General features: G+C 41.8%; 1 protein-coding gene across 1 annotated transcript in view; it reads right to left on the bottom strand.

Annotated features, from left to right (window-relative positions):
- ST7L (suppression of tumorigenicity 7 like) overlaps positions 1–25247 on the bottom strand; it is a 235095-nt gene that overhangs the window by 134676 nt on the left and 75172 nt on the right. The window contains exons 5-8 of the mRNA XM_075333615.1: positions 23153–23268; positions 6516–6594; positions 2276–2430; positions 1823–1920 (exon numbers count right to left, since the gene is read on the bottom strand). Of these exons, the coding sequence (XP_075189730.1) occupies positions 1823–1920; positions 2276–2430; positions 6516–6594; positions 23153–23268 (448 nt within the window). The remainder of the gene's footprint in view (positions 1–1822; positions 1921–2275; positions 2431–6515; positions 6595–23152; positions 23269–25247) is intronic.

The raw sequence follows: 25247 nt of genomic DNA on the forward strand, positions 1-25247 counted from the left end.
AAGAGGCGCTTGCCAGAGATAAGTCATTATAATGAATAAGGCGCATCTTACTACACCTCAACCCTTCATTAAAACTGGAAAGTACAACACCAGCCTTACCAATTTAGGATCTTTGTACATAATTTGGAGGGCACAATTTTTGCTGTGGCTGCTAGGCAATGAAGTACTTTTTTGCTACCTTTATTAGACCTGAACTTAAGATGTCTAGCCAGACGAACATTGCCCAAGTGGGATCAAAAGGAAACAAATTAGTTCAGTGTTGATCTAATACTATAAACTATTTCCAAGAAGTATGAATTTGAGGACAGCTCTATAGGCAAAGATGACTGTTCTGCATTTTAGGCATTGGTTTGTGCAGTGGATACCCATCAAGTGCCCTCGGCGTGGCGGTAGGAAAACATTCATCTGAAGGGAAGTAGTTGGAATTTAACAATTCCCTCTTTGAGTGCTAAATTGTTGCATTTTGATGTGTTGTTTTGCTTCTTAACATGTAGGATTACCCTAAAACAAAAATGCACGATTGATGAATCTGCTTATCTTCATGACTATCTAAGTGCATCTTGATATACCTGCATAGTTTGAAGTTTTTGTGTGTTTCCATGCATAATGGTTACAAACGTACGGATTTAAGTAATAGCATATTGACGATTGATTATAATCCTGTTGAGAAGGGATATCTATGCTATCAAATTACAGGTTGTGGGTTCATAACTCCATCATCTTGAATCACGTACGAGTGTTGTGCCATTTTTTAGTATTAACTCACTTCTAGTCAGGGCGCATTAAGGGCAAGCCGACGTGGAACGGGGGCGCCCAAAACAGTTACGGCGTCATACCCTCCGTTGGTAGGTAGGAGTGAGGTTTCATAGGGTGAGATAGGGACCCCATAGAGAATGTCTTCTCCCCTCTCCTCCATTTCCCTGCCCCGTTAGTGGCTAATACTTTTTATTGAGGGTGCATTGAGGAAAAATTGATGCTGAACGGGGGCGCCCAGAGAAAAGCACGGCGCTATATGTATATATATTTGTACATCACCCCGTAGGATAGGTAGGAGCTTGACCTCTTAAAGAGAATATAAGGGTCCCATTTAGGTTGCTCCTATAATCTCCTTGTATGCCCCTGTGTGTGTTCACAATCACTGGGTGTGTTTTTCTAATATCTAATATTTATGATATAATAAAGTTTATTATTTTATATTGATGATTGAGGCTTTCTCAGTTTTCTGGTTCCAAAACTCAATTCAATTGAACCGTTTTTTGATAATTAGCCAGTCAGTGAAATCTAAGATATGCTCAAGGCACAGCCTAAAAAAACATCAGCGTTACTGTCTTGGTGGCCTTGTCAGGTACGTGGGCTGCCATACATACTCTCAGCCCCCACAAAGATTGGATGACTTCCGTTAGATATCATGTTAATTATGGCACCTAAAGGCATAAGATACTGGGTCTTGTTCATTGCTGTCAATCGCAGCCATCCTTCTTTAGGTTATATCAGTTGCAGCATTATGTCCTTGAAAAACCAACTTAAATTTAGAGGTTAGCTGCTTATATACAATGACAACCATAGATTAGAGATAACTGGGGCCAGCAAGGACCTCAAAATTATTGGACTCTGACCTGAGGCCAGAATATCAGCAAACATCATGATTCCAGTAATGTGTTTATTAATTGTGAATTGTTGAATCTTGCTAGTTTCTAAAAGAACATCCATGTGTAAAGACTCTGTCTATTATTACTTATAAATAATTTTTTATACCGTTATAAAAATTATATTATAACAATTATCCATAAAATGGCCAGTAAGATGGACAAGTGACACTTACCTCTCTCATTATTTTTACAGCTTCTCGGATCCGCCCTAATTTTCTAGCACACATGGCCAGCCTTCTCTTTGCGTATACCAACACATTCATGTCACGTTCTGTGTACATAAAGGCAAATATGCAGAAAATATTTATCATTAGTTTCAAATACACAGGCATTGGACATTCAAGGAAATGCAATAAAAATATCGGATGTGAGGATCTACCTTTGGAGATGGATGAAAACATTCTAAAGGTATAACCACCTCCCTACCACTATAACGGAGATCACAACGCAGTGTGAAAGCAGCCTAACACCAGAAGTTAGGGGAAAACAGCAGTGGACTATTCCATACTGCATGTTGAGAATACTTGCAACTTCAACAGGAGCTCATGTGTATGAGGGGTTGGAGTAAGGCAAAGCTTTCCAAACATGTCAATTCATAGAATGATAGCATCAATGCTAACACTTACTGTATTGTGCTTCATGACGTGAGCTCATGTGTTGCATCTGCTGAGACTTTTTGTACGCCGATTCAGCAGCTTTCAGAGCTTGTTGGAACAACTTCTCTGCATCGGAAATTGTAGTTGCTTCCTCCTCAGCCAATAAAATGTACGCTGTGGCACAACTGTATGAGGAAATAACATTGAAAGAATTAAATGATAAAGCAAGAAATAGCCATAGTAGTTATTTCATTTAATGGGGTTGTCCACTATTAGGACAAATCCTTCTGATTCCTCATGCTTCCCCCAACTAAAAGAATAAAGCCTATACTCGCCCTTCAGCGGTGTCCGGGCTCACGGTGCCGGGGCTCCGTTGGGTTGTGATGTCACTCGAACCCCATGCCTAATCAGTGTTGGCGTCCTTCGCTCCCACCTTCGCGTCAAGCGAGCGATCAACAGGAATTGTCTCATGTTTATTATTCAGGAGCACAGTTTCCTTGCCTCCCAGCTGCCCCAGTGCACTTCTGATGATTGAGTTTGGAACAGTAGTATCTTTTCGCTGCTGGCCAGAGCCATTCAATCACCTATGATGCAAGCAAATATAGCTTTGCCTCTGCAGAATAAGAGAAATGCAGGGGCACTAAAGCTGGCTGGATCCAGCAGCGATCTGGTCTACTAGAGCAGCACTTGCAAGCCCCACAGGAAAGAGCTTGAAAGTTTGATGCTCAGTAGATGGGCCACCACTAGACTACAAGCAGTAAGCAATCAAATTTACAAAGTCCCTCAGGTCTTGAGAAGGGAGAGGAATTCAAATAAGTGATAAATTGCAAAGTTTTTTGATTTTACAATCCCTTTAACCACATTCACAACGAAGCCAATTTTCAATTTTGTTTTTTTATTTCCTCCTCTTCTTCCTAGAGCCATAACATTTTTATTTTTCCGTTCACATAGACATATGAGGGCTTGTTTTTTTGCTAGATGAGATGTTCTATTGAATGACACCATTGTTTTTACCACAAAGAGTATTGTAAAACAGGGGAAAAATTCCAAATTGGAAGAAATTGTAAAAAAAAAAAAAAAAAGCAGAATCATGACTTATTTTACGGTGTACATTTTGTTGTAAAAATGACCTGGCAGTATTATTCCCTCATCAGTACGATTATGGTGATACCAAGGATGTAGATTTTTTTATTATTATTATTATTATTATTATTATTATTATAGTGGTAAAAAAAAGAAAAAAAAAAAAAAATCAGAGGTTTGTAAAAAAACAAATTTTGTGTTGCCATTTTACAGGACCCTTAACGTTTTCATCTTTTCGGGCAATTGAGCCGTGTGATGACGTTTTGATAGCTTGTTTCAGCGTTATTGAATTTTTATTGTTTACTGTATTAACTGATAGTGTTAGTTATTTTCATATTTTGTTACAGTGGACTTTATATGAGACAATACTACATACAGTATGTGTATTTATTTTTATTTTCATATTATCTTTGATAAAGCGAAAGAGGGGAAATTTGAACTTTTATGTTATTTTTATTTTTGAAACATTTTTTTTACGTTTCACTGCTTTTAATAGTCCCCTTAGGAGACTTTAACTTGCGATTGTCTGTTCACTTGTGTATATACAGCAATAACCAAGCATTGCTATATATAGTAAAAATCATAGTTTCCTTTGAAGCCTGGCCAAAGGCATGGTTTCAAAGGAGTGCTGGTATGACCAGAGGTCTTCAGCAGCCCCTGCTGCCATAGCAACCCATCAGCCACCTGCAATCTTGTCACGGTTGTGCCGATGAGCACTCAAAATGACACACCCTTGTGCCGATGCGTGTTAAATTCCACTATCAATGTTTAGCAGCAGGAGTTCAAAGGTTAACAATCACACACCCTGTGAGTCCGCTTTATATACCCGCTTCTGACATGCGCTGTACATGTAAAGAGGTTAAAGCACCACTCCAGCAGTGTTTTAATTTTCCTCACTGGAGTGGCGCTTTAAGTCTAAGCCCCCTGTCCCATCACATACTCATCTTCCGCTGTCTTCCCCTTTTACCGACGTTGCTTCTGCCCACGGCGTCATCTTGTGACTGTAACATTTGAATGGCCAGAAGTCATGTTACGTCACAAGCTCCCAATGCATCTCTATGAGGGCCAGAATCAGGTCACAACGAGGCTCTTATAGAGATGCACTGGGTTGTGATCTCCAGCGTGCCCCATATAACACTAGAACTGGTGACAGGTCACTAATCGCCGGAAACCGCCTGGAGCGGTGGCAATAAAAGGTGAAACCGCTAGTTGGTGAGTACAACACAGGGGGCAGGGGACTTACATTTAAAGCACTACTCTAGTGGTGCAATAAAAAAAATGCTGGAGTAGTGCTTTAAACTTCTGAATGAGATGTGCAACTGTAGTAATAGTAACATCAAGCTGTTTGGATAGCCTTACACTTTAAGATGTTTGTCTATAATTTTCTTTCTAACCTCCTGAGATAACTCTCTCCTTAAAGGGAACCTGTCAGCAGAAATTTTGCACTAAACATAAAAGATTCCCCCTCTGCAGCTCCTGGGCTGCATTCTAGCAAGGTTCCTATTGTTATTGTGCCCACTTTTAGACCAAAACAAATACTTTATAAAGTTGTACCTTTTCCTATGCAAATCTTGTTAATCGTACACGGGGGCGGGCTACCTGGTGTCCGTTATTCTGCCTCCTGCTGCTTTATGCCGTCCCCCATCGCTCAATTTCATACTTCAGGACGCCGCCCAGTGCGCCCGAAGTCTCGCGCATGCGCCGTGCCACTCTAGCGGGACTGTGCACTGTGCACAGTGTGACCGCTGGTAACGTGTTGCGCAGGCGTGAGATTATGGGCGGCGATGTGATTTTCATCAGCAAGTACCCGCCCATAATCTCGTCCACGCGCTTTCCCTTCTGCCTCCACCGTTCTGCGCAAGCGCTGGCCAGATGACCCCACATCACCTCTTTCCCATCTTAGTAAGAGGTGACGTGGATTCATCTGGCCAGCGCTTGCACAGAACGGTCGAGGCAGAGGGGAAAGCGCGGGCACGAGATTATGGGCGGGTACTTGCTGATGAAAAGCACTCGCTCCGATTTCTTTTGGACCAATATTACTCTATGTCCCAGCACCCATGAGCAATTATTTTCTCAGCCCTAATCGGACCGAGAAAACAATCACAGCATGCTGCGCTGGTAATGCTAGTCTTGTTTCTCTTGCACCCATTCAAGTCTATAGGGTGAGAGAAAAATCGCACTGCACTCGCAGTACACCGGTGTACCGCGAGTGCAGGGCGACAATGGCAATAGCTGGCTACGGAGGAGAGAGGGAGATAAATCCCTCCCTCCCCTCTGCAACGCCGGCCCGCCCCCCGCAGCTGAGGTCCGATCGCATGATCGGACCTCAGTTGCTGTGACACTCGCATGACACTCGGCTCCTGCTGTGCTGCCAGCACGAGCCAAGTGTCATGCGAGGATCACAATAGATCCCCGTGTGGCCCCGGCCTTAGGCTGAGTTGTGATGCCCCCTCACTTTCCAATTTCATCAAAAATAGGCTTCTGCTTCTATAAAGTTCCTTCTAAATGGCTTTGCTATACCATGTTATGTGAGCCAATTAGAGAACCATGCCTGGGCATACCAGAGTTTATGTGGTCCTTCTCTGGATAATGCAATATTCTGCAATATATAAGATTACAGCAGCCATTTCAGACAATTCGCACAAAGTGAATCACAAATTGATCAAATTAACTGGGTTCACCAAATTCCAGAAACATTTGATATGACTTTAATTTCTATAGAATTAATTTGTTCCTCTTTAATAAACTAGATTGCAAAAAGGATGCCAAGACAACAAAATAAAAAAGCTACTCACCGGCTGTCTGATAACGCTCAGTGACTTTGTTATGCCACGTGAGCGTTGTAGCCAACCAGTCACCTCTGGTGGGCTGACGCTCACACCTCTCCCAAATATCGTAGTTTCATCAAAGGGAAGTGTGGATGCTGCAACCCATCAGCAGCCACTGCTAGGCTGCAGCACTCGGGAGACATAACAATGTCACACGTGCATCAGCAAACCTGGCACCAACATTTTTTTTTAATGGAGCCAATGCAGGGGGCAAGTATATTTTATTATTTTCTTAATTTATAGATGGGAATACAGCATTTTACAAGGGGTTGTCTAAGTATTTTTGTGGAAAGTTTCACTTTCTGATGCAGAGTTCTACTTTAAATTTAATCAGAGTGAAGTGTTTTTTTTGCACTTACTCATTAGATACTTCTAGAGCTTGGTATGCAGCTTTTACTCTGGATTGAGGGCTTCTTTCACGCCATGCTTTCTGCATAACTATTAGAGAAAATAAATGTAAAAAATAATGATAAACTAAAAAAAAAGAAATGAATGATATTGCAGCAACCAAGACATATAGAACAAATGCATTCTGCAGTAAAAAAAAAATAAATGAATAAATAATAATAATAAAATGATAACTATATATTAACAGCCGTCTATTGGAAGTCACTACTATATTACACAAGGATTTATGGTTTTAATTCCAATTTGAACTATACTCCGGTAATATTCCACAGGATTTGGGAAATAGTTGTTTACTTTAGAGGATGTCAGAAAACAAAAAATAAATTTTAAAACTGGTGATGTGGCGGGGAATGGATGTGTTACTGGAAAGCCCCTATATAAAAGCTATGAGAATGCACGAAAATATCTTTTTGTTTATGTCCTACATAGTAAAGGGTTTTTCCCAAAATCCACCAGTACCTTGGAAAGCCCCTTTAATCACAATGCATTACTGCTTAATGACATACTTCTGATGAAAATTCATTAAAATGCACAAGACAAAACCAAGGTCACTATACAGGCATCTCCGATGTTTCAGTCTCATGCAATTACTACACAAGAGACTCCTGCACCTAGAGGCAACTGGGCCATTGGGCCATCCTGGGATAGTCCCCAATAAAATTTCAGGGCCAGCAGACTAATACGTTGTCTCTGAAACCACTAAGTAAAAATAGCATTAGACGTCCCCAACATAGTCAGCCAATGAGAGGCTGCTCTGGTGGCATCTAATGTCCCTACTAACAAGCGATCCTGACACTTCTGCATAATGTTCTTAGGATAGGCAAAGCTTCTGCTTTGTAGAAGGCTTGTCTCCTCTCCACACAATAGTTGTCAACTACGTGTCTCTGTCTACTGTGATGATTGTTGCACCCCAGAGACAAAAACGTTACAGTCGCTAAGGTGAGGCAACCTGATACATCGCTCTAAAGTCTGTAGTTATATCAACAACTGTCAACAACCACTGCAGAAGTAACAGGGACCTCATTTATGAAAATTGCCTCACAGTAAGATAGTTCTGGCTGCCTATAGCCACTGCAGAAGTAATTGGGGCCTCATTTATAAAAATGTCCTCACAGTAAGATCGCTTTGAGTGCCTATAGTCAGTGCAGAAGTAATTGGGGCCTCATTTATAAAAAATGCCTCACAATAAGATAGTTCTGGTTGCCTATAGTCAGTGCAGAAGTAACTTGGGCCTCATTTCTGAAAATTGCCTCACAGTAAGATCATTCTGGTTGCCTATAATCACAGCAGATGTAACTGGGGCTTCAATCATGAAAATTGCCTCACCGTAAGGTGGCTTTGGTTGCCTATAGCAACTAAAGTGCAGCTTTAAGTATGGAAGCTGCTGAGGTAACGTGAAAGCTGAGCACTGATTGGTTGCTATGGACAACTATAACAGTCCAACTGTGAGGCAGTTTTCTAAACTCAGATTTGAGATCCTTTTCAGGACACACACTTTCTGCTATATATATATATATATATATATAATATATATATATATATATATATATATATATATATATATATATATATATATATATTATATATATTATATATATATATATATATATATATATATATATATATTAAATCTCTGATTAGTGTATTAGTGTGACCGTGAAGAAGGCACATGGCGCTGAAACATGAAGTCCCTTGCTGGATTGCATATTATTTGTGTGAAGTTCCTTCTAATTTTTGTATGACATAATGGATTAATAAAGAAGAAGATTTTTATAACTTTGGTGAAATTTAATCTTTTTGCTGGATCCCAATTCTTTTAAATTCACATATATTATATATATATAAAGTCTAGGTATGTGACTGCATCTATGTAATCAGCCTGGTTCTGTTACTATGCTTATGTAGTACATCTGGTTCTATGACCGTATCTATGTAGTAACGTTAGTTCTGTTATCATATGTATATAAGAAGTCTGGTTCTGTTATCATATGTATATAAGAAGTCTGGTTCTGTTATCATATGTATATAAGAAGTCTGGTTCTGTTATCATACGTATGTAAGAAGTCTGGTTCTGTTATCATATGTATGTAAAGGTCCAGTCACACTTACCAGCGATCCCAACAACGATAGGGATCGCTGGTAAGTTGCTAGGAGGTTGCTGGTGAGATGTCACACTGCGACGCTCCAGCGATCCCACCAGCAACCTGACCTGGCAGGGATCGCTGGAGCATGGCTACACGAGTTGCTGGTGAGCTCACCAGCAACCAGTGACCAGCCCCCAGCGCCGCGTGGAAGATGCTGCGCTTGGTAACTAAGGTAAATATCGGGTAACCAACCCGATATTTACCTTGGTTACCAGCTCACGTAGCTACACGTGCAGAGAGCAGGGAGCAGCGCACACTGAGCGCTGGCTCCCTGCTCTCCTAGTTACAGCACACATCGGGTTAATTAACCCGATGTGTCTTGCAGCTACATGTGCACAGAGCAGGAGCCGGCACTGACAGTGAGAGCGGCGGAGGCTGGTAACAAAGGTAAATATCGGGTAACCAAGGACAGGGCTTCTTGGTTACCCGATGTTAACATTGGTTACCAGCCTCCGCAGAAGCCGGCTCCCTGCTGCCTGCACATTTAGTTGTTGCTGTCTCGCTGTCACACACAGCGATCTGTGCTTCACAGCGGGACAGCAACAACTAAAAAATGGCCCAGGACATTCAGCAACAACCAACGACCTCACAGCAGGGGCCAGGTTGTTGCTGGATGTCACACACAGCAACATCGCTAGCAACGTCACAAAAGTTGTTCGTTAGCAGCGATGTTGCTAGCGATGTTGCTTAGTGTGACGGGGCCTTAAGAAGTCTGGTTCTGTTATCATACGTATGTAAGTAGTCTGGTTCTGTTATCATATGTATGTAGAGAAAAAGGTCATATAGGAAAAAACGGGTTTAATGCCGCGCTAAAGGATCACTGGTATCAGTAAGATGAAAATCTCTTTTTTATTTTAGTCAATCCAATGCGTTTCAGAGACAAGGACCGTCTCCTTCTTCAGGGAAAAGAGAAATCATACATGCAGCTTACAGCCTGATCACTTACAGAAGACTCTATACTGCCACGTTAGCAGCTCTGACGTCAAACAACCACATGGTATCAGAGCGGTGACTCATAGACACGTGCAATGAGCTGCAAAGATCATGAAAAAAAGAAGAAAAAAAGAAGGAAGAGAAAAAGGGGAGAGCGATTCTCATTTACATGTACACAGAAACAGGTTAACCACAAAAATAAAAAAATAAAAAAATAAAAATAAATGGAAATGAAAGTAAAAATAAAAATAAAAGAGAGAGTGTTTTTTGTGTCATTACTATGGATAGCAAGAGAAAAATATTTTTTGTGCAAAGAGAAATGTGTAGATCCGAATGCGAACCTGCAGGCAAAGAACTGAACATAATGGGGTTTATATATAACCATTACTCTATATCAGCCGGTGAGAATTGGGTGAGAAAAAAAGAATGATGAAGATATTCATGAGAGCGTGTAAGAAAAAGAGGGGGGGTTCATGAGAAAACGGCATAACGTGAGGAAAGAAGATGAAACGAAGACTAGATGGAAATGATGGGTGAGGCATACGAGATCATATGCAAACACATAGGACACAAAGGAAAAAATATGTGTTATAGTTAAGTGTAACCGTGAGGTGTAGGATAGTACCATGATACATTGGGGAAATGTGTTTAGAGATTCCTGGAAAGCCGTGAATGTATGAACGAATCACAGGGATAGTGGAGAATGAAGGGCGCATGCGTGAAGAGACTAAGCAAGTTTCAGAGAGAGTGGGGTGAGCCGAGTTCAAACCGTGGGAAACTATAGTCATGCGCATGCGCACAGAGACAAGTGAAATCCAACCGAGGTAACCAAAGTTCAGGACCGTGGGAAAAAAAAGAAGCCGTATGCAGATTATAGCAAGAAAGCTGGTGTATAGAAAAAAAGCATTGCACATGATAACATATAAATATATAAGGATAAAAAAATCCTTTAGATGGGTATTTGGTGGATATTCAATACATATTCTAGATGAAATTCTAGATAAAATACGAGATCTTATGCAGACACATAGGACACAGAAGAAAATGTGTGTTGGAACCAAGCATAATCGTTAGGTGTAAAACAGTAACATGATATGCTGGGGAAGTGCGTTTAAGGACTCCTGGAACGCAGTAAATATATGAAAGAATCGCAGTGACAGTGAAGAAAAGGGGCGCATATGTGAAGAGACTAAGCGGGTTTGAGAGGGAGTCGAGGTGAACTGGGTTAAAAACCATGGGAAAATGTAGTACTGCGCACACGCACAGAGGCAGGTGAAAACAGCGGAGATGACCAAAGGTCAAGACCATGGGAAAGGAAAAAAAACAAAATCGGGTGTGAATAACAGCAAGAAAGCTGGTGCATAAGAAAACAGCATTTAGAGTAAAATCTAAATTATTAGCAGAAACCTAGTAAAGGTGGAAGTGACATAAGTGAAAAGGTCATGATAAGAAAAAAACACATTTGGTACATTACAATGACACTGGTCATTATGACACTCAAAGTGGTACATATAACATTTTCTTTCTTTTAAAATGAAAAAAAGGCAAAAAACGCGCTGGAAAAAAGAATATGAAGAGACAATATAAACATAATGCACATATAGATATATAAGAATAAAAACCTTAGGTTGTTATTTACTAAATATTCAATTACATAAAATTCTAGATAAAATTAATATCGACATAATTAAAAATGACAACCAATCAAAACTAGAATATGGCACAAAAATTAAGTAAAAGAAAATGAATATAAAAATGAGACAATAAAAAGTATATACAAAAATATGTATATACAGTTAGGTCCAGAAATATTTGGACAGTGACACAATTTTCGAGAGTTGGGCTCTGCATGCCACCACATTGGATTTGAAATGAAACCTCTACAACAGAATTCAAGTGCAGATTGTAACGTTTAATTTGAAGGTTTGAACAAAAATATCTGATAGAAATTGTAGGAATTGTACACATTTCTTTACAAACACTCCACATTTTAGGAGGTCAAAAGTAATTGGACAAATAAACCAAACCCAAACAAAATATTTTTATTTTCAATATTTTGTTTCGAATCCTTTGGAGGCAATCACTGCCTTAAGTCTGGAACCCATGGACATCACCAAACGCTGGGTTTCCTCCTTCTTAATGCTTTGCCAGGCCTTTACAGCCGCAGCCTTCAGGTCTTGCTTGTTTGTGGGTCTTTCCGTCTTAAGTCTGGATTTGAGCAAGTGAAATGCATGCTCAATTGGGTTAAGATCTGGTGATTGACTTGGTCATTGCAGAATGTTCCACTTTTTTGCACTCATGAACTCCTGGGTAGCTTTGGCTGTATGCTTGGGGTCATTGTCCATCTGTACTATGAAGCACCGTCCGATCAACTTTGCGGCATTTGGCTGAATCTGGGCTGAACGTATATCCCAGTACACTTCAGAATTCATCCGGCTACTCTTGTCTGCTGTTATGTCATCCATAAACACAAGTGACCCAGTGCCATTGAAAGCCATGCATGCCCATGCCATCACATTGCCTCCACCATGTTTTACAGAGGATGTGGTGTGCCTTGGATCATGTGCCGTTGCCTTTCTTCTCCAAACTTTTTTCTTCCCATCATTCTGGTACAGGTTGATCTTTGTCTCATCTGTCCATAGAATACTTTTCCAGAACTGAGCTGGCTTCATGAGGTGTTTTTCAGCAAATTTAACTCTGGCCTGTCTATTTTTGGAATTGATGAATGGTTTGCATCTAGATGTGAACCCTTTGTATTTACTTTCATGGAGTCTTCTCTTTACAGTTGACTTAGAGACAGATACACCTACTTCACTGAGAGTGTTCTGGACTTCAGTTGATGTTGTGAACGGGTTCTTCTTCACCAAAGAAAGTATGCGGCGATCATCCACCACTGTTGTCATCCGTGGACGCCCAGGCCTTTTTGAGTTCCCAAGCTCACCAGTCAATTCCTTTTTTCTCAGAATGTACCCGACTGTTGATTTTGCTACTCCAAGCATGTCTGCTATCTCTCTGATGGATTTTTTCTTTTTTTCAGCCTCAGGATGTTCTGCTTCACCTCAATTGAGAGTTCCTTAGACCGCATGTTGTCTGGTCACAGCAACAGCTTCCAAATGCAAAAAACCACACACCTGTAATCAACCCCAGACCTTTTAACTACTTCATTGATTACAGGTTAATGAGGGAGACGCCTTCAGAGTTAATTGCAGCCCTTAGAGTCCCTTGTCCAATTACTTTTGGTCCCTTGAAAAAGAGGAGGCTATGCATTACAGAGCTATGATTCCTAAACCCTTTCTCCGATTTGGATGTGAAAACTCTCATATTGCAACTCGGAGTGTGCACTTTCAGCCCATATTATATATATAATTGTATTTTTGAACACGTTTTTGTAAACAGCTAAAATAACAAAACTTGTGTCACTGTCCAAATATTTCTGGACCTAACTGTACATATATATATGAATATATATATATAACTCTATAGTAAAGGTTTTCTTATAATTTAGTAAAAATGCCATATCACCTAGTGATGAGGGGTTAAAAAATACAACAAAAATAAATACAATGAATAAAACCAGTAATAAGGGAGCTAATAAAACAGATCAGACACTTCATTGAGGCCAAAGGGTTTTAAAGTGCTGAGCTTATGGATCCAAAATGTTTCCTTCCTGCTCAAAGCCTCAGTCCTATTAAGCACAATAGGGTTGATTTGCTCAATAGGTGTGATTTTAAAATCTGTGCTTTTATTATGTTGGATTGTGCAGTGTCTTGATAGGCCATGTAGAAGAAAGCCTGTTCTAATGTTGTGGCGGTGCGAATTGAGCCTATTATGGAGGGCTTGGCTTGTTCTGCCCACATATTGCTTGCCACACATGCAATCTACAAGGTATATTACAAAGCTAGATTGACAAGTTAAATGGTCTTTTATTTTAAAAGACTCATTACCACTGGGGGAACAAAAGGTGGTCCTGCCATGATGGATACTTTTGCAACACAGGCATTTTTGGGCACCCCATCTATAAGACCCTGCTGGAGCCAGAGGTCTAAAAGGCACTGATTTCGACCTTAGTTTGCTGGGGGCTAAAATATTTTTGATGGTGGGGGCTCGCCTAAACATGATCCCTGGAGCAGAGGGTAAAAAAGGCGTGAGGATAGGGTCACTTTGTAGTATGCCCCAATGCCTTAAAAAGACTTTCCTTATGGCTATATTGTCACTGCTATAAGTAGTAATAAAATTCAGGCTGAAATCCTGCTTACCCGTTGCAGTAGTGTCCCCATCACTGGCAAGTCCCCTAGAGGTCCCTTGTGTGGGAGGACGTCTGTCCTTTTCAGGTCCAATGAGATCCCTTTGTTTCAAACTGAGGGACTCCTTGTACGCCCTCTATATGAGGGATTTAGGATATTCCTTCTCTTCGAAACATTGCCTCAACACCTCTACTTGTTTCTTAAAATCACTGTCTCGGGTGCAGTTTCTCCTAACCCTTTTGTACTGGTTCAGTGGGATGTTCCGCAACCATTTGTTATAGTGCTCACTCCCATAGTGTATATAACCGTTTGCATCGACTTTCTTGAAAAAGGTTTTTGTGCATATTTTGTCCATCTCATGAAAAATTACCAGATCTAGAAAATGTATTTCGTCGGTATGAACTGTAGAGGTGAATTTTAAGCCCCACTCATTACTGTCCAAATGATCCAAAAGAACACTCACATCAGTAAAATTACTGTTCCAGATAAGGAATAGATCGTCGATGAATCTTTTGTAGAATATAACTCCCTCTCTGAACATATTATTTTCTATATGCACCTTCTTGAAAACCCCCATGAACAGGTTTGCATAGGAACATGCAGCCCTGGACCCCATTGCTGTTCCAAGGCGTTGATGGTACAGCACATCAGAAAAAAACAAAATAATTATTATGGAGTATAAAGCTCATGCTATCCAATATGAAATTCTTTTGGGTAGGAGGAAACCTGCTGTCACCCTCTAAATATAAAGAGAGACAAAAAAGACCTAGATGGTGCTGTATATTGGAGTACAAGGAAGTCACATCAACAGTTACAAACTTATATGATTTCCTCCACTTTATGTCACTGACTTTCTCGATTAGGTGGGCAGAATCCCTGAGATGGCTATTGAGACCCAATACATATGGTTGTAGAAGTATATCAATATAATTCGCTAGGTTGGACGTCAAAGAATTTATACCCGAAATTATGGGTCTACCAGGGGGGTTGGATAAATCTTCGTGGATTTTGGGCAAATGATAAAAGAAAGCTCTAGCCGGAACTTGGATCTGCAAAAATTTCTTTTCTGCAAGATTTAGTATATTGCTGTCTGCTGCCTTTTGAATGAGTACCCTATAGGCAACAACAACTGGTTGTACTCCGATTCTCTCGCTACCTCATAGTGAATAGGATCAGATAGAATTTTAAATGCTTCCTTGAGGTAGTCAGCTCTATTTTGAATGACTATCCCTCCACCCTTATCTGCTGCTCTGATGACTATATCTCTGTTGTTTTTAAGGGTTTCTAGCGCCTCTCTCTCAGAGCGGGATAAATTGTTTTTAAGAACCCTATTTTGGTTAACAATCCCCTTTAAATCAGCTAAAACTAGGTCACAAAAAGTTTTCAAAAAATGATCCTTGCTTTCGGTGGGGTAAAATCTAGATCTCGATCTCACTGCAGTGTGAAGAAAAGGATCAGTTACAGAAGGAATGCTGGAAGTATTATCACCATTCAGGGAAAAATGCCTCGTTAAAGTGAGCTTCCTAACGTAGCTCTGGACATCCAAAAAAATATCAAAGTCTTTTGATTTATAAGACGGGCAGAAAGATAAGCCCTTATTTAAAACTTTGGTTTCTTTATTGTTAAGTGGGTAGCTCAAAAGATTAAAGATATTGTTAGTAGGACTAAAAACTTGAGCGGTCGCATGGGGTTCAATATCCGTATTGATGTCTAACACTTTAGGGCAGCCCCTCAGGCGGCCCTCTTTTTGCTTTGACTTGGAACCTGCTCTTGTTCCTCTGCGGTATTTTTTCTCTTTTTTGTTGAGGATTTTAGGACTAAAAAATCCGTAATGAGGTTGGACTTTTGGGATTTGGCCGGTGGTAAGAACGGAACCAGCGGTGAGGCCATATTAGTATTATCAATAACAATTCTGTCGCTGCCTGTGTGGGTCTCAGGTACAGTTTTTGAGGTAGAGGGGAGGGGGTCATCATGGACAGATAAGTCCAAAAGATCAATGAAGTCCTTATCCTGTAGTGAAGCATTCTGTGTGGTAGGGCTGTTAAGATCGAGAAGTGCCCTCTCTTTTCTAATTTTATCTATCTGCAATCTAATTCTGGGAAGCGCTCTTCGGAATTGGAAGATACAGATACTTCCTTTGAATAACTGCTATTGCTATCAGAGGTAGAAGGGTTAATGACGTTTTTAGTTTATTTTTACTTTCATTTCCATTTATTTTTATATTTTTATTTTTGTGGTGCACCTGTTTGTGTGTACATGTAAATGAGAATCGCTCTCCCCTTTTTCTCTTCCTTCTTTTTTTCATGATCTTTGCAGCTCATTGCATGTGTCTATGAGTCACTGCTCTGATACCATGTGGTTGTTTGACGTCAGAGCTCCTAACGTGGCAGTATAGAGTCTTCTATAAGTGATAAGGCTGTAAGCTGCATGTATAATTTCTCTTTTCCCTGAAGAAGGAGACGGTCCTTGTCTCTGAAACGCGTTGGATTGACTAAAATAAAAAAGAGATTTTCATCTTACTGATACCAGTGATCCTTTAGTGCGGCATTAAACCCGTTTATTCCTATATGAGCTTTTTCTCCACTGTTTTCTGAACGGGGCCGCTGCTGGGACCACGCGGACACTCACATGCTGAATAAGGAGTTGTGACTGTCACAACCCTACCAGGTGAGTGTACCTATCCTTACTTCTTGTACGTTTTATACCGGGTAAGACCCTATTGCGCCTTCTGTTTTCCCCATTTTATCATATGTATGTAAGAAGTCTGGTTCTGTAATCATATGTATGTAAGAAGTCTGGTTCTGTTATCATATGTATGTAAGAAGTCTGGTTCTGTAATCATATGTATGTAAGAAGTCTGGTTCTGTAATCATATGTATGTAAGAAGTCTGGTTCTGTTATCATATGTATGTAAGAAGTCTGGTTCTGTTATCATATGTATGTAAGAAGTCTGGTTCTGTAATCATATGTATGTAAGAAGTCTGGTTCTGTAATCATATGTATGTAAGAAGTCTGGTTCTGTTATCATATGTATGTAAGAAGTCTGGTTCTGTTATCATATGTATGTAAGAAGTCTGGTTCTGTTACCGTGTCTAGATAGTAAGTCTGATTCTGTTATATCTATGCAGTAAGTCTGGTTTTGTGACCATATCATTGTAGTAAATTCTATAGATCTGTCATTTATCGATATACTATGTATTAAGCCAAGTTCCTCCTCCACTATCCTACCTAAATCGTATATTTCTATTTTTGCGTGATACTACCATAAATCCCAAGCAACACATCCGCTATCTTGACTATCTTTTGATCACACACTCATGTCACCAGCACCTCAAAAATATCTGGAGATTCCACCCATCTTACCATGAAAACTGCAAAAACTCTAACGTTTCTCTGATTGAGTCTCGACTTCAGTACTGCAACTCATCACTATTCGGTCACCCTCTCGTTAAACTCTTCCCACTCCAATATATTATGAATAAGGCAGCCAAGATCACAGATTTTCCAGCTGCAACACCAATACCTTCACCCTGTGCTAGTTATTCCATTGGTTGTCCATCCGCTATAGAATACAATATAAACTTATCACACTCATCCACAAAGCTCTCCACAGTGCAGCACCACCCGAAATCTCTTCCCTCATCTCTGTAAACTACTCTAAAGGCCCTGTGCGCACTTGCCGGTATTTGCCGCTGATTTCCTGCGGTTTTGCTGCATGTTATGTTCATAACATCTCTGCAGTGAGTCACCAGAAAAACCTATGGGAAAAAAAATGCTGTGCGCACTATGCGGATTTTGACAGCTGCATGTTTTGCTGCGGGATTCCCGCAGCAAAAACAATTGCATGTCACTTCTTTTCCGCACGTCACTGCGGGATTTCACTCAATTGACTGCCATGTAATCGTGAAATCCCGCAGGGAATAATGCAGGCAGCAAATTATGTGCGGTTCATTGCGTTTTCCTGCGTTATTCCCTCCGGTATTTCGCGGTTTCCCTGTGGCTTGCAGGGAAGTGATGTCATTATGACAGGAAGAGGAAGCGGAGCAGAGAGTAAACACACACATCACAGACACAGACATACAATACACACACATCGCACTCACACACCGACATATAGAATACACATAGAAAGCAAACGGACATATAGAAAAAAAAAAACACGTGGGCTCCGCCGTATTTTTACCGTCCAGCCGAGGTAAGCACACAGCGGCGGCCCGGTATTCTCAGGCTGGGGAGGGCGAGGGGCAGGGTTAATGCCCCCCTCCTCCCGCAGCCGAGAATATCAGCCGCAGCTGCCCTGGGACTGTCGCATCCATTATGCGGCAGTACCGGAGTGTCCCCAGCTCTTCCTGTTGCCGTGATGCAGTGGCAAATCAGGGTAATATAAGGAGTTAATGGCGGCGGATCGCCGCCACTAAGTCCAGGCTTGATCATGGCAGCGTCTAAGAGACAGCTGACATGATCAACCCGTAAGTAAAGTGAAAAAAAACACACACCGAAAAATCCTTTTTTTTATATAAAACCAAAAAGCCCCTGGTTCACCATTTTATTAACCCCCCCCCCCCCAAAACACACAGCTCCGGCGTAATCCACGTCCTGCGATGCTTGCATCCAGCCGCGACTGACACACAGCGCTGAATGCAGCCTCACAGCGAGACTGCAAAGTGGTAAGCACAGGGCATTTACCACGGCTGGTAATGTGAACACACTACCGCTCAGGAGAAATGCAGCGTGTGCTCACAGGGACTCTATCTATCCCTCTATCTATCATTCTGTCTGTCTATTTATCTATTTATATGTCTGCTATCTATCTCAGAAGGAAATTACTTTTTTTTTTTTTCATCAATGTGCTTTATTGCATTGAATGCATTAAAACACATGTACCAACCTGCATGCGGCAAAACTGCAGCAATACCGCGAACAATACCACAGTAAAACCGTGGCAAACCGCATACGGTTTTCAGGTGTGGTTTGCCGCGTTTTTTTTACCACTGTTGCGGTAATCTTTCAGACCCTGCGCACAGGGCCTAAGGGGTACTTTGCACGCTACGACATCGCAAGCCAATTGCTGCAACGCCGAGAGCGATAGTCCCCGCCCCTGTCGCAGCTGCGATATCTTGTGATAGCTGCCGTAGCGAAAATTATCGCTACGGCAGCTTCACATGCACTTACCTGCCCTGCGACGTCGCTCTGGCCGGCGAACCGTCTCTTTCATAAGGGGGCGGGTCGTGCAGCGTCACAGAGACATCACACAGCAGGCGGCCAATAGAAGCAGGGGGGCGGAGATGAGCGGGACGTAAACATCCCGCCCACCTCCTTCCTTCCTCATTGCAGCCGTGACGCAGGTAAGGTGATGTTCCTCGCTCCTGCGGCTTCACACACAGCGTTGTGTGCTGCCGCAGGAACGAGGAACAACATCGTAACATCGGTCCTTCCGAAATTATTGAAATGACCGACGCTACACCGATCATACGATTTCGACGCTTTTGCGCTCGTTAATCGTATCAAAAAGGATTTACACACTACGATATCGACAGCGACGCCGGATGTGCGTCACTTTCGATTTCACTCCACCAACATCGCACCTGCGATGTCGTAGTGTGCAAAGTACCCCTAAGGCTATGTGCGCACGCTGCGTTTTCTTGACGCTGCGTTTTTAGCCGCTAAAAACGCACAAAAACGCACAAAAAATGCACCGGTAAAAAGTCACGCTTTTTTTCCGCGTTTTGATGCATTTTTGGCTGCATTTTGCTGCGTTTTTGATCACGCCATTTTTCTGCGTTTTTCCAATGCATTGCATGTGGGGGAAACACAGAAAAACGCAGGAAAGAGTTGACATGTAAATTTTTTATTTTTTTAAGCTCAAAAACGCAGCTGAAAAAAAAAAAAAGTTGTGTGCGGACAGCAAAAATGAAAAGTCATAGACTTTGCTGGGGAAGCAAAGTCATGCAGTTTTGAGCCCAAAAACGCCGCGAAAAATGCACTGTGCGCACATAGCCTAATTGAGCTCTCCCTTCCACTAATGATAGAAGAGCAACATCCTCTGTAAACCGAATCTCTCACGCCCATATCCAAGACTTATCTTGCGCTGCACCAGTTCTCTGGAATGCACTACCGCAGACAATAGGATGAATTTCCAGTGTTCACAGTTTTCAGCATCCGTACCACTCTGCTAATCTACCTTTCTCTGTTCTCCCTTACTACTTTTCTCTTGAAAATTTGGACTCTCGTCCATTTTCCTCACACTTCATACAATCAGTATCACTTTATATATGGACACACAGTATATAGATACTGGCTGGTAATCCGTTCATGCAGCTTTGTAGGAATACCTCTATTTAACATAAAGGTGGCCAGATCAGAAAAAACAAAAAAGTTTGACGAAAGGTAAAAACTGCTTGTATGATTGTGATCAGGGTTGCTCCAGACTACATCCGATAACACTCTTGTTACCCCCAGAGCGAGCCGATCAACCATTGCACGCGGCTTGCAGTGGGCTGAGCACCGAGTGTACCAAAGTACAGTGATGCTTGCACAAATGTCGGGTACGGGTCCTATTAATATTCTGACAGATTTCCCTTTATGACGACCCACCCTGCACAGATGAGCATTTATAGAAATCCTCATTCCTCCAATTCCATATTTCTTGTAAAACTTTTTTTTTTTTCTGGTTACTGTGTAATTAAAGATTGTGTGGAAAATGTTTGAGTTTTCCTGCGAAAGACAAAATATTAGTCTTGGCTTCACATGGGACACAATATAGTCTTTCGGTGCAACTCTGACAGTCGCCCACTAGCTGAAACGAACGTTTCCTGGATAAGACAAATTAATTCACACGAGCTTCTGATTTAACAATGCCCAGGTAAAAGGATTAATGTTCTCAGTGATTTATTATGCAAATAAAAGGAATTAATTAGTGAGAGCCACAGACATGACATTCTCTCACGGATATACACGTAACAATGAAATGCCTATCATGTATTTCCATGTAGTCTCTGGAGAGCAAAGCTTCAAATTAATAGGAATGGTATGAATCTAAGACTGGATATTAGTATAGGAGGAAATACGTATATGATTTCAATTCTCAGTCTCACACAATAGCTAAAAAGTAATAAAAAAAAATAAACTCTTAGATGTAAAAAAAAAAAAAAAAAAGTTTAAAAAAACATTGTGCACACAGTACAGTTATAGAGTATTTTCTATACCAGATAGATCTCCATAAATAGAACCAGGCTCTCTAATAGGCCAAACAGTAACTTGCAGGATAGCCATTTACAGGTGTCTCTCTGGGGAAAGTTTTCTTCCTTCTGGAGGAGAAATAGTTTGCATGCTTTTTTTTTCCCCAGGAAGTAGTGCATGTAAGGCTAAGTTCACATTTCCGCTAAAATGTATCAGTCGAAATCCGCCGCTATGGAAAACAACGGAATCTGTTTAGCGGATTCCGTTGTGTCCCATAGACTTGCATTAGTGGCGGATTGCGACTGATGACCCTGCGTTGCGTCCGCTGCGTCGCGGTCTGTCATTTTTTGACTGACCGCCGGGCGGGGAGCAACGCAGAATGTAACGTTTTTCGGGCCGTCGAAAACAACGCACCACGCAGGAATCCGTCGCCATCCGTCACACTTGCAATGTATGTCTATGGTGCTGGATTCCGTCGTAATCCGTCTTACGACAGAATTCAGAGCTGGATTCCGTCATGCTCTACTGAGCATGCCCAGCATGTTTGGCACGCCCACTGGGCTGTCCCAAACACAAACGGATCATGACTGATCTGTCAAAAAACGGACGCACAGCGGATGTAACGGACGCAACTGATCCGTTTTTTTCACAGGATTCCTGTGAAAGGAATCCTGTGAAAAACACATCAGTTGCATCAGTTGACATCTAAAAAACAACTGATCCGTTGCTGACGGACCTGACGGATTGAAAACAACGGAAGTGTGAACTTAGCCTAAGACTTACTACAAAATTGGTATTTTAATTGTGTTTCCCTGAAAATAAGCCCTGCCCTAATAATAAGCCCTAGCTGAAATTTTCAGCCTTTTCGGAGTATGACTTAAATATAAGCCCAACCCCAGAAATAAGCCCTAGTCACAGTTCAATAATGAAGTGTTCATGCAGCTAAAAAAGTTAAAGAATACTGCAGGACAGTTTATTATAGACAACAGACACCACCTAAAGACAAAAGATCCCACAATCATACTCACCAGGTGTCTAACGTGAGGACCTGCAGTAGAACGCATCAAGGACCTGCTGTGGAATACACAGCCACGCACATCAGATCACACACACACCACATCAGGCGATACGGATTGCTTCCCGCCGGCAGGGGAACTTAGGAGGCAGTGCAGTGGAGCGCAAGAACCTGCGGTAGAACCCATGGAAGTTCAGCGGTGGAAGACATCGATGCGTTCCACCGCAGGTCCTCGCGCTCCACTGCAGTGTTTCCCAGGTTACCCTGCCGGCCAGAAGCAATCCATATCGACGGATTTGGTGAGTACGTGTGTGTGCGATCTGATGTGTGTGTGTGTGTGATCTGATGTATGTGTGTCGGCCAGAAGCAGGGGAGGACTGCGTGCAGCATACCTGCTGGGAGCACCCGCCAAAGATCGCAGGCGGACCTGGGAGTAACGCAGATGGTGTCTGGTAAATATGAGTCTCCTGGGAAGGGTCTACCTTTTTAGGAGAGAAAAGTTACCTCCAACCGTGTCTCCCCGAGAATAAGCCCTACCCCAAAAATAAGCCCCAGCGCATTTTTCGGAGCAAAAAATAATAATAGAAGATAGAGTCTTATTTTCAGGGAAACATTATACTATAAGATTGATAGTAGTCTGTTTCCATAGCTTTGTATACACATTTCTCTAAAGTAGTTATCTTTCCTGTGCAACATGATCCCAGATTGTACTAATGGGGTTGACTACTACTCAGACAACCCATTCTCAATTAGAGTTTTTGACCCAGATAAAATAAAAACATTTATACTCTCCTCTAGTGCTGGTTCTGTTTCAGCAGTTTGGATGCTTACATGACATTATTCACCTGTATAGCGTTGCTATATATCGGCGGCATCAAACAAACTTTGGTCATATGATGGCTGTCGCGGCCAAAGTTGCCATGTCGGCCTAGTCTTATAGTTGCTTTCTGCTCTGCTTTATATTAACATTCAACTCTTATTTTGCTTAGGTATTATCGTCATTATTTCACTTATATATTATAATACATGTATTACACACACACATTTCCTTTTCACAGAAATGAAATACCTACCAGCATCAGACGGCCGTAAAGAGTCTGTGTCACAAGTAAAAAATGTCTGGTGGTCCTGTGCAGACAGGTTCATGTCATAATATGTGAGCGGTTCTTTGCCAGTTACCCAAGTGTACCTGTATAACATGATAATGATGAAAACAGAAGATACGCAGTGAAAGAGGCAGCATTAATATAGTGGAGCTTATATAACAAGTATTACTACGGGACACAACATTCATGTAACCATCAACCTCACTGCATACAATCAGATCTTCCATGCTCTCCTATGAGGTCTTATATACCGCATTGCCCTCTTCATAGCAAACACCTATATTTTTGTATTAAAGGGAACTTGTCACCACTGTGTAGAACATAAAAAATACATTGATAATATACCTAGGGGCCGACCGGTCTGAAGGGTGTCTCTGCACTCCACTCCGGCGCCTCCTCTCTGCTGCAATCTCTGTCCTTCTTCTATCCAGCTCAGGCTGGCATCGCAGTCCTGCGCTGGCGCTCTTTGATCTGCCCTGATCAAAGTACTATAATGGTCAGGTGGGACAAAAAGGTTAAATTCCGCCCGCGCATGTGCACTACAAAACTTCGATCTGCCTTGAACAGGACAGATCACAGTGCGCCTGCGCAGAATCGCAATGCCGGCTAGTGTGGATGATGTAGGACACGTCATGCGCATGGACCTCAAAAAAAGTACGGAGATCACCGCAGAGAGGAGGCACCAGAACAAGGGCAATGATACCCATGGAACCGGACCGCCCCCTAGGGGAGTATTATAAAAGTGTTTTTTATGCTACACAGAGTGGCCTGAGCTGATATACAGCATTCTAGAATGCTGTATATAAGAGCTCACTGGTGGTGGACGCAGGTCATAAGGAAAAAATCTAGTTACAGGTTCCCTTTAGGATGTATCATTGACATCTTTTACAGTTATACACTAAAGCCTGCTTTACACGTTACGATTAAGCATACGATATCGTATGCGATCGTAACCGCCCCCATCGTATGTGCGGCATGTTCAATTTGTTGAATGTGTCGCACAAACAATTATTTGCCGTCACACGTACTTACCCTTCTATACGACCTCGCTGTGGGCGGCGAACGTCCACTTCCTGGAGTGGGAGGGAAGTTCGGCGTCACATCGACGTCACGCGGCAGCCGGCCAATAGAAGCGGAGGGGCGGAGATGAGCGGGACGTAAACATCCCGCCCACCTCCTTCCTTTCGCATTGCCGGCGGGAGCCGCAGGACGCAGGTAAGATCTGTTCATCATTCCCGGGGTGTCACACACTGCGATGTGTGCTACCTCGGGAACATTGAACAACCTCACGCTCAATTTTTAGCAATTGAACGACGTGCATGCGATAAACATTTTAACGTTCAATCGCAATCGCATGCAGCTGTCACACGCTACAATATAACTTACGATGCCGGATGTGCGTCACTTACGACGTGACCCCGCCGACACATTGTAAGATATATTGTAGCGTGTAAAGCGGGCTTTACGTTAACATACGAAGAGCTTCTCATCAGGATGCAGAGAAGACAGACGCTTGTAGCCAGACAAGTCACACAGGTACATTATAGTGATATATGCCTACTCACACAAATACTGCAATTTATGAGGGTGTGAAAGTTTAGTTTTATACTTTTGCACAGACGTGATTTCTTTAGGGTGACATTTAAACTCGTACACCGTGTTGGCTTCTGGTCACGCTTATAGTATTAGATCAGGATCACTAGGCCTGTTTGCATGAATTCAAACAATAGAAACCTGCAGTATTGGTTGAAATTTGGCCAAAATATACAGGTGTATAACTCATATCGAAGCTCTTCATTGTCTGCATATGGGGCTAGCAGTGTGATAGGTGCGATGTTGGATGCTTAGTAGCATTTTGGACAGGCTTATGTCCACAGAGTGACTGACGGCTGGTGGAGCGATCTGGCGGAGAGAAGCTTCGTCAAGCGAAATTCTTACCAAGATATCAAAGTCAGGGACAAAATTAAGAAACTGTCAAGTAGTCAAGATACAAGCCGACGTCAGGAAATAAAACACAGAAGTCCAAAGTGGCAGCAGCAAATCCAAACAGTAAACCAAGGTA

The sequence above is a fragment of the Anomaloglossus baeobatrachus genome, chromosome 2, assembly GCF_048569485.1.
Source record: "Anomaloglossus baeobatrachus isolate aAnoBae1 chromosome 2, aAnoBae1.hap1, whole genome shotgun sequence".
Classification (NCBI taxonomy): domain Eukaryota; kingdom Metazoa; phylum Chordata; class Amphibia; order Anura; family Aromobatidae; genus Anomaloglossus; species Anomaloglossus baeobatrachus.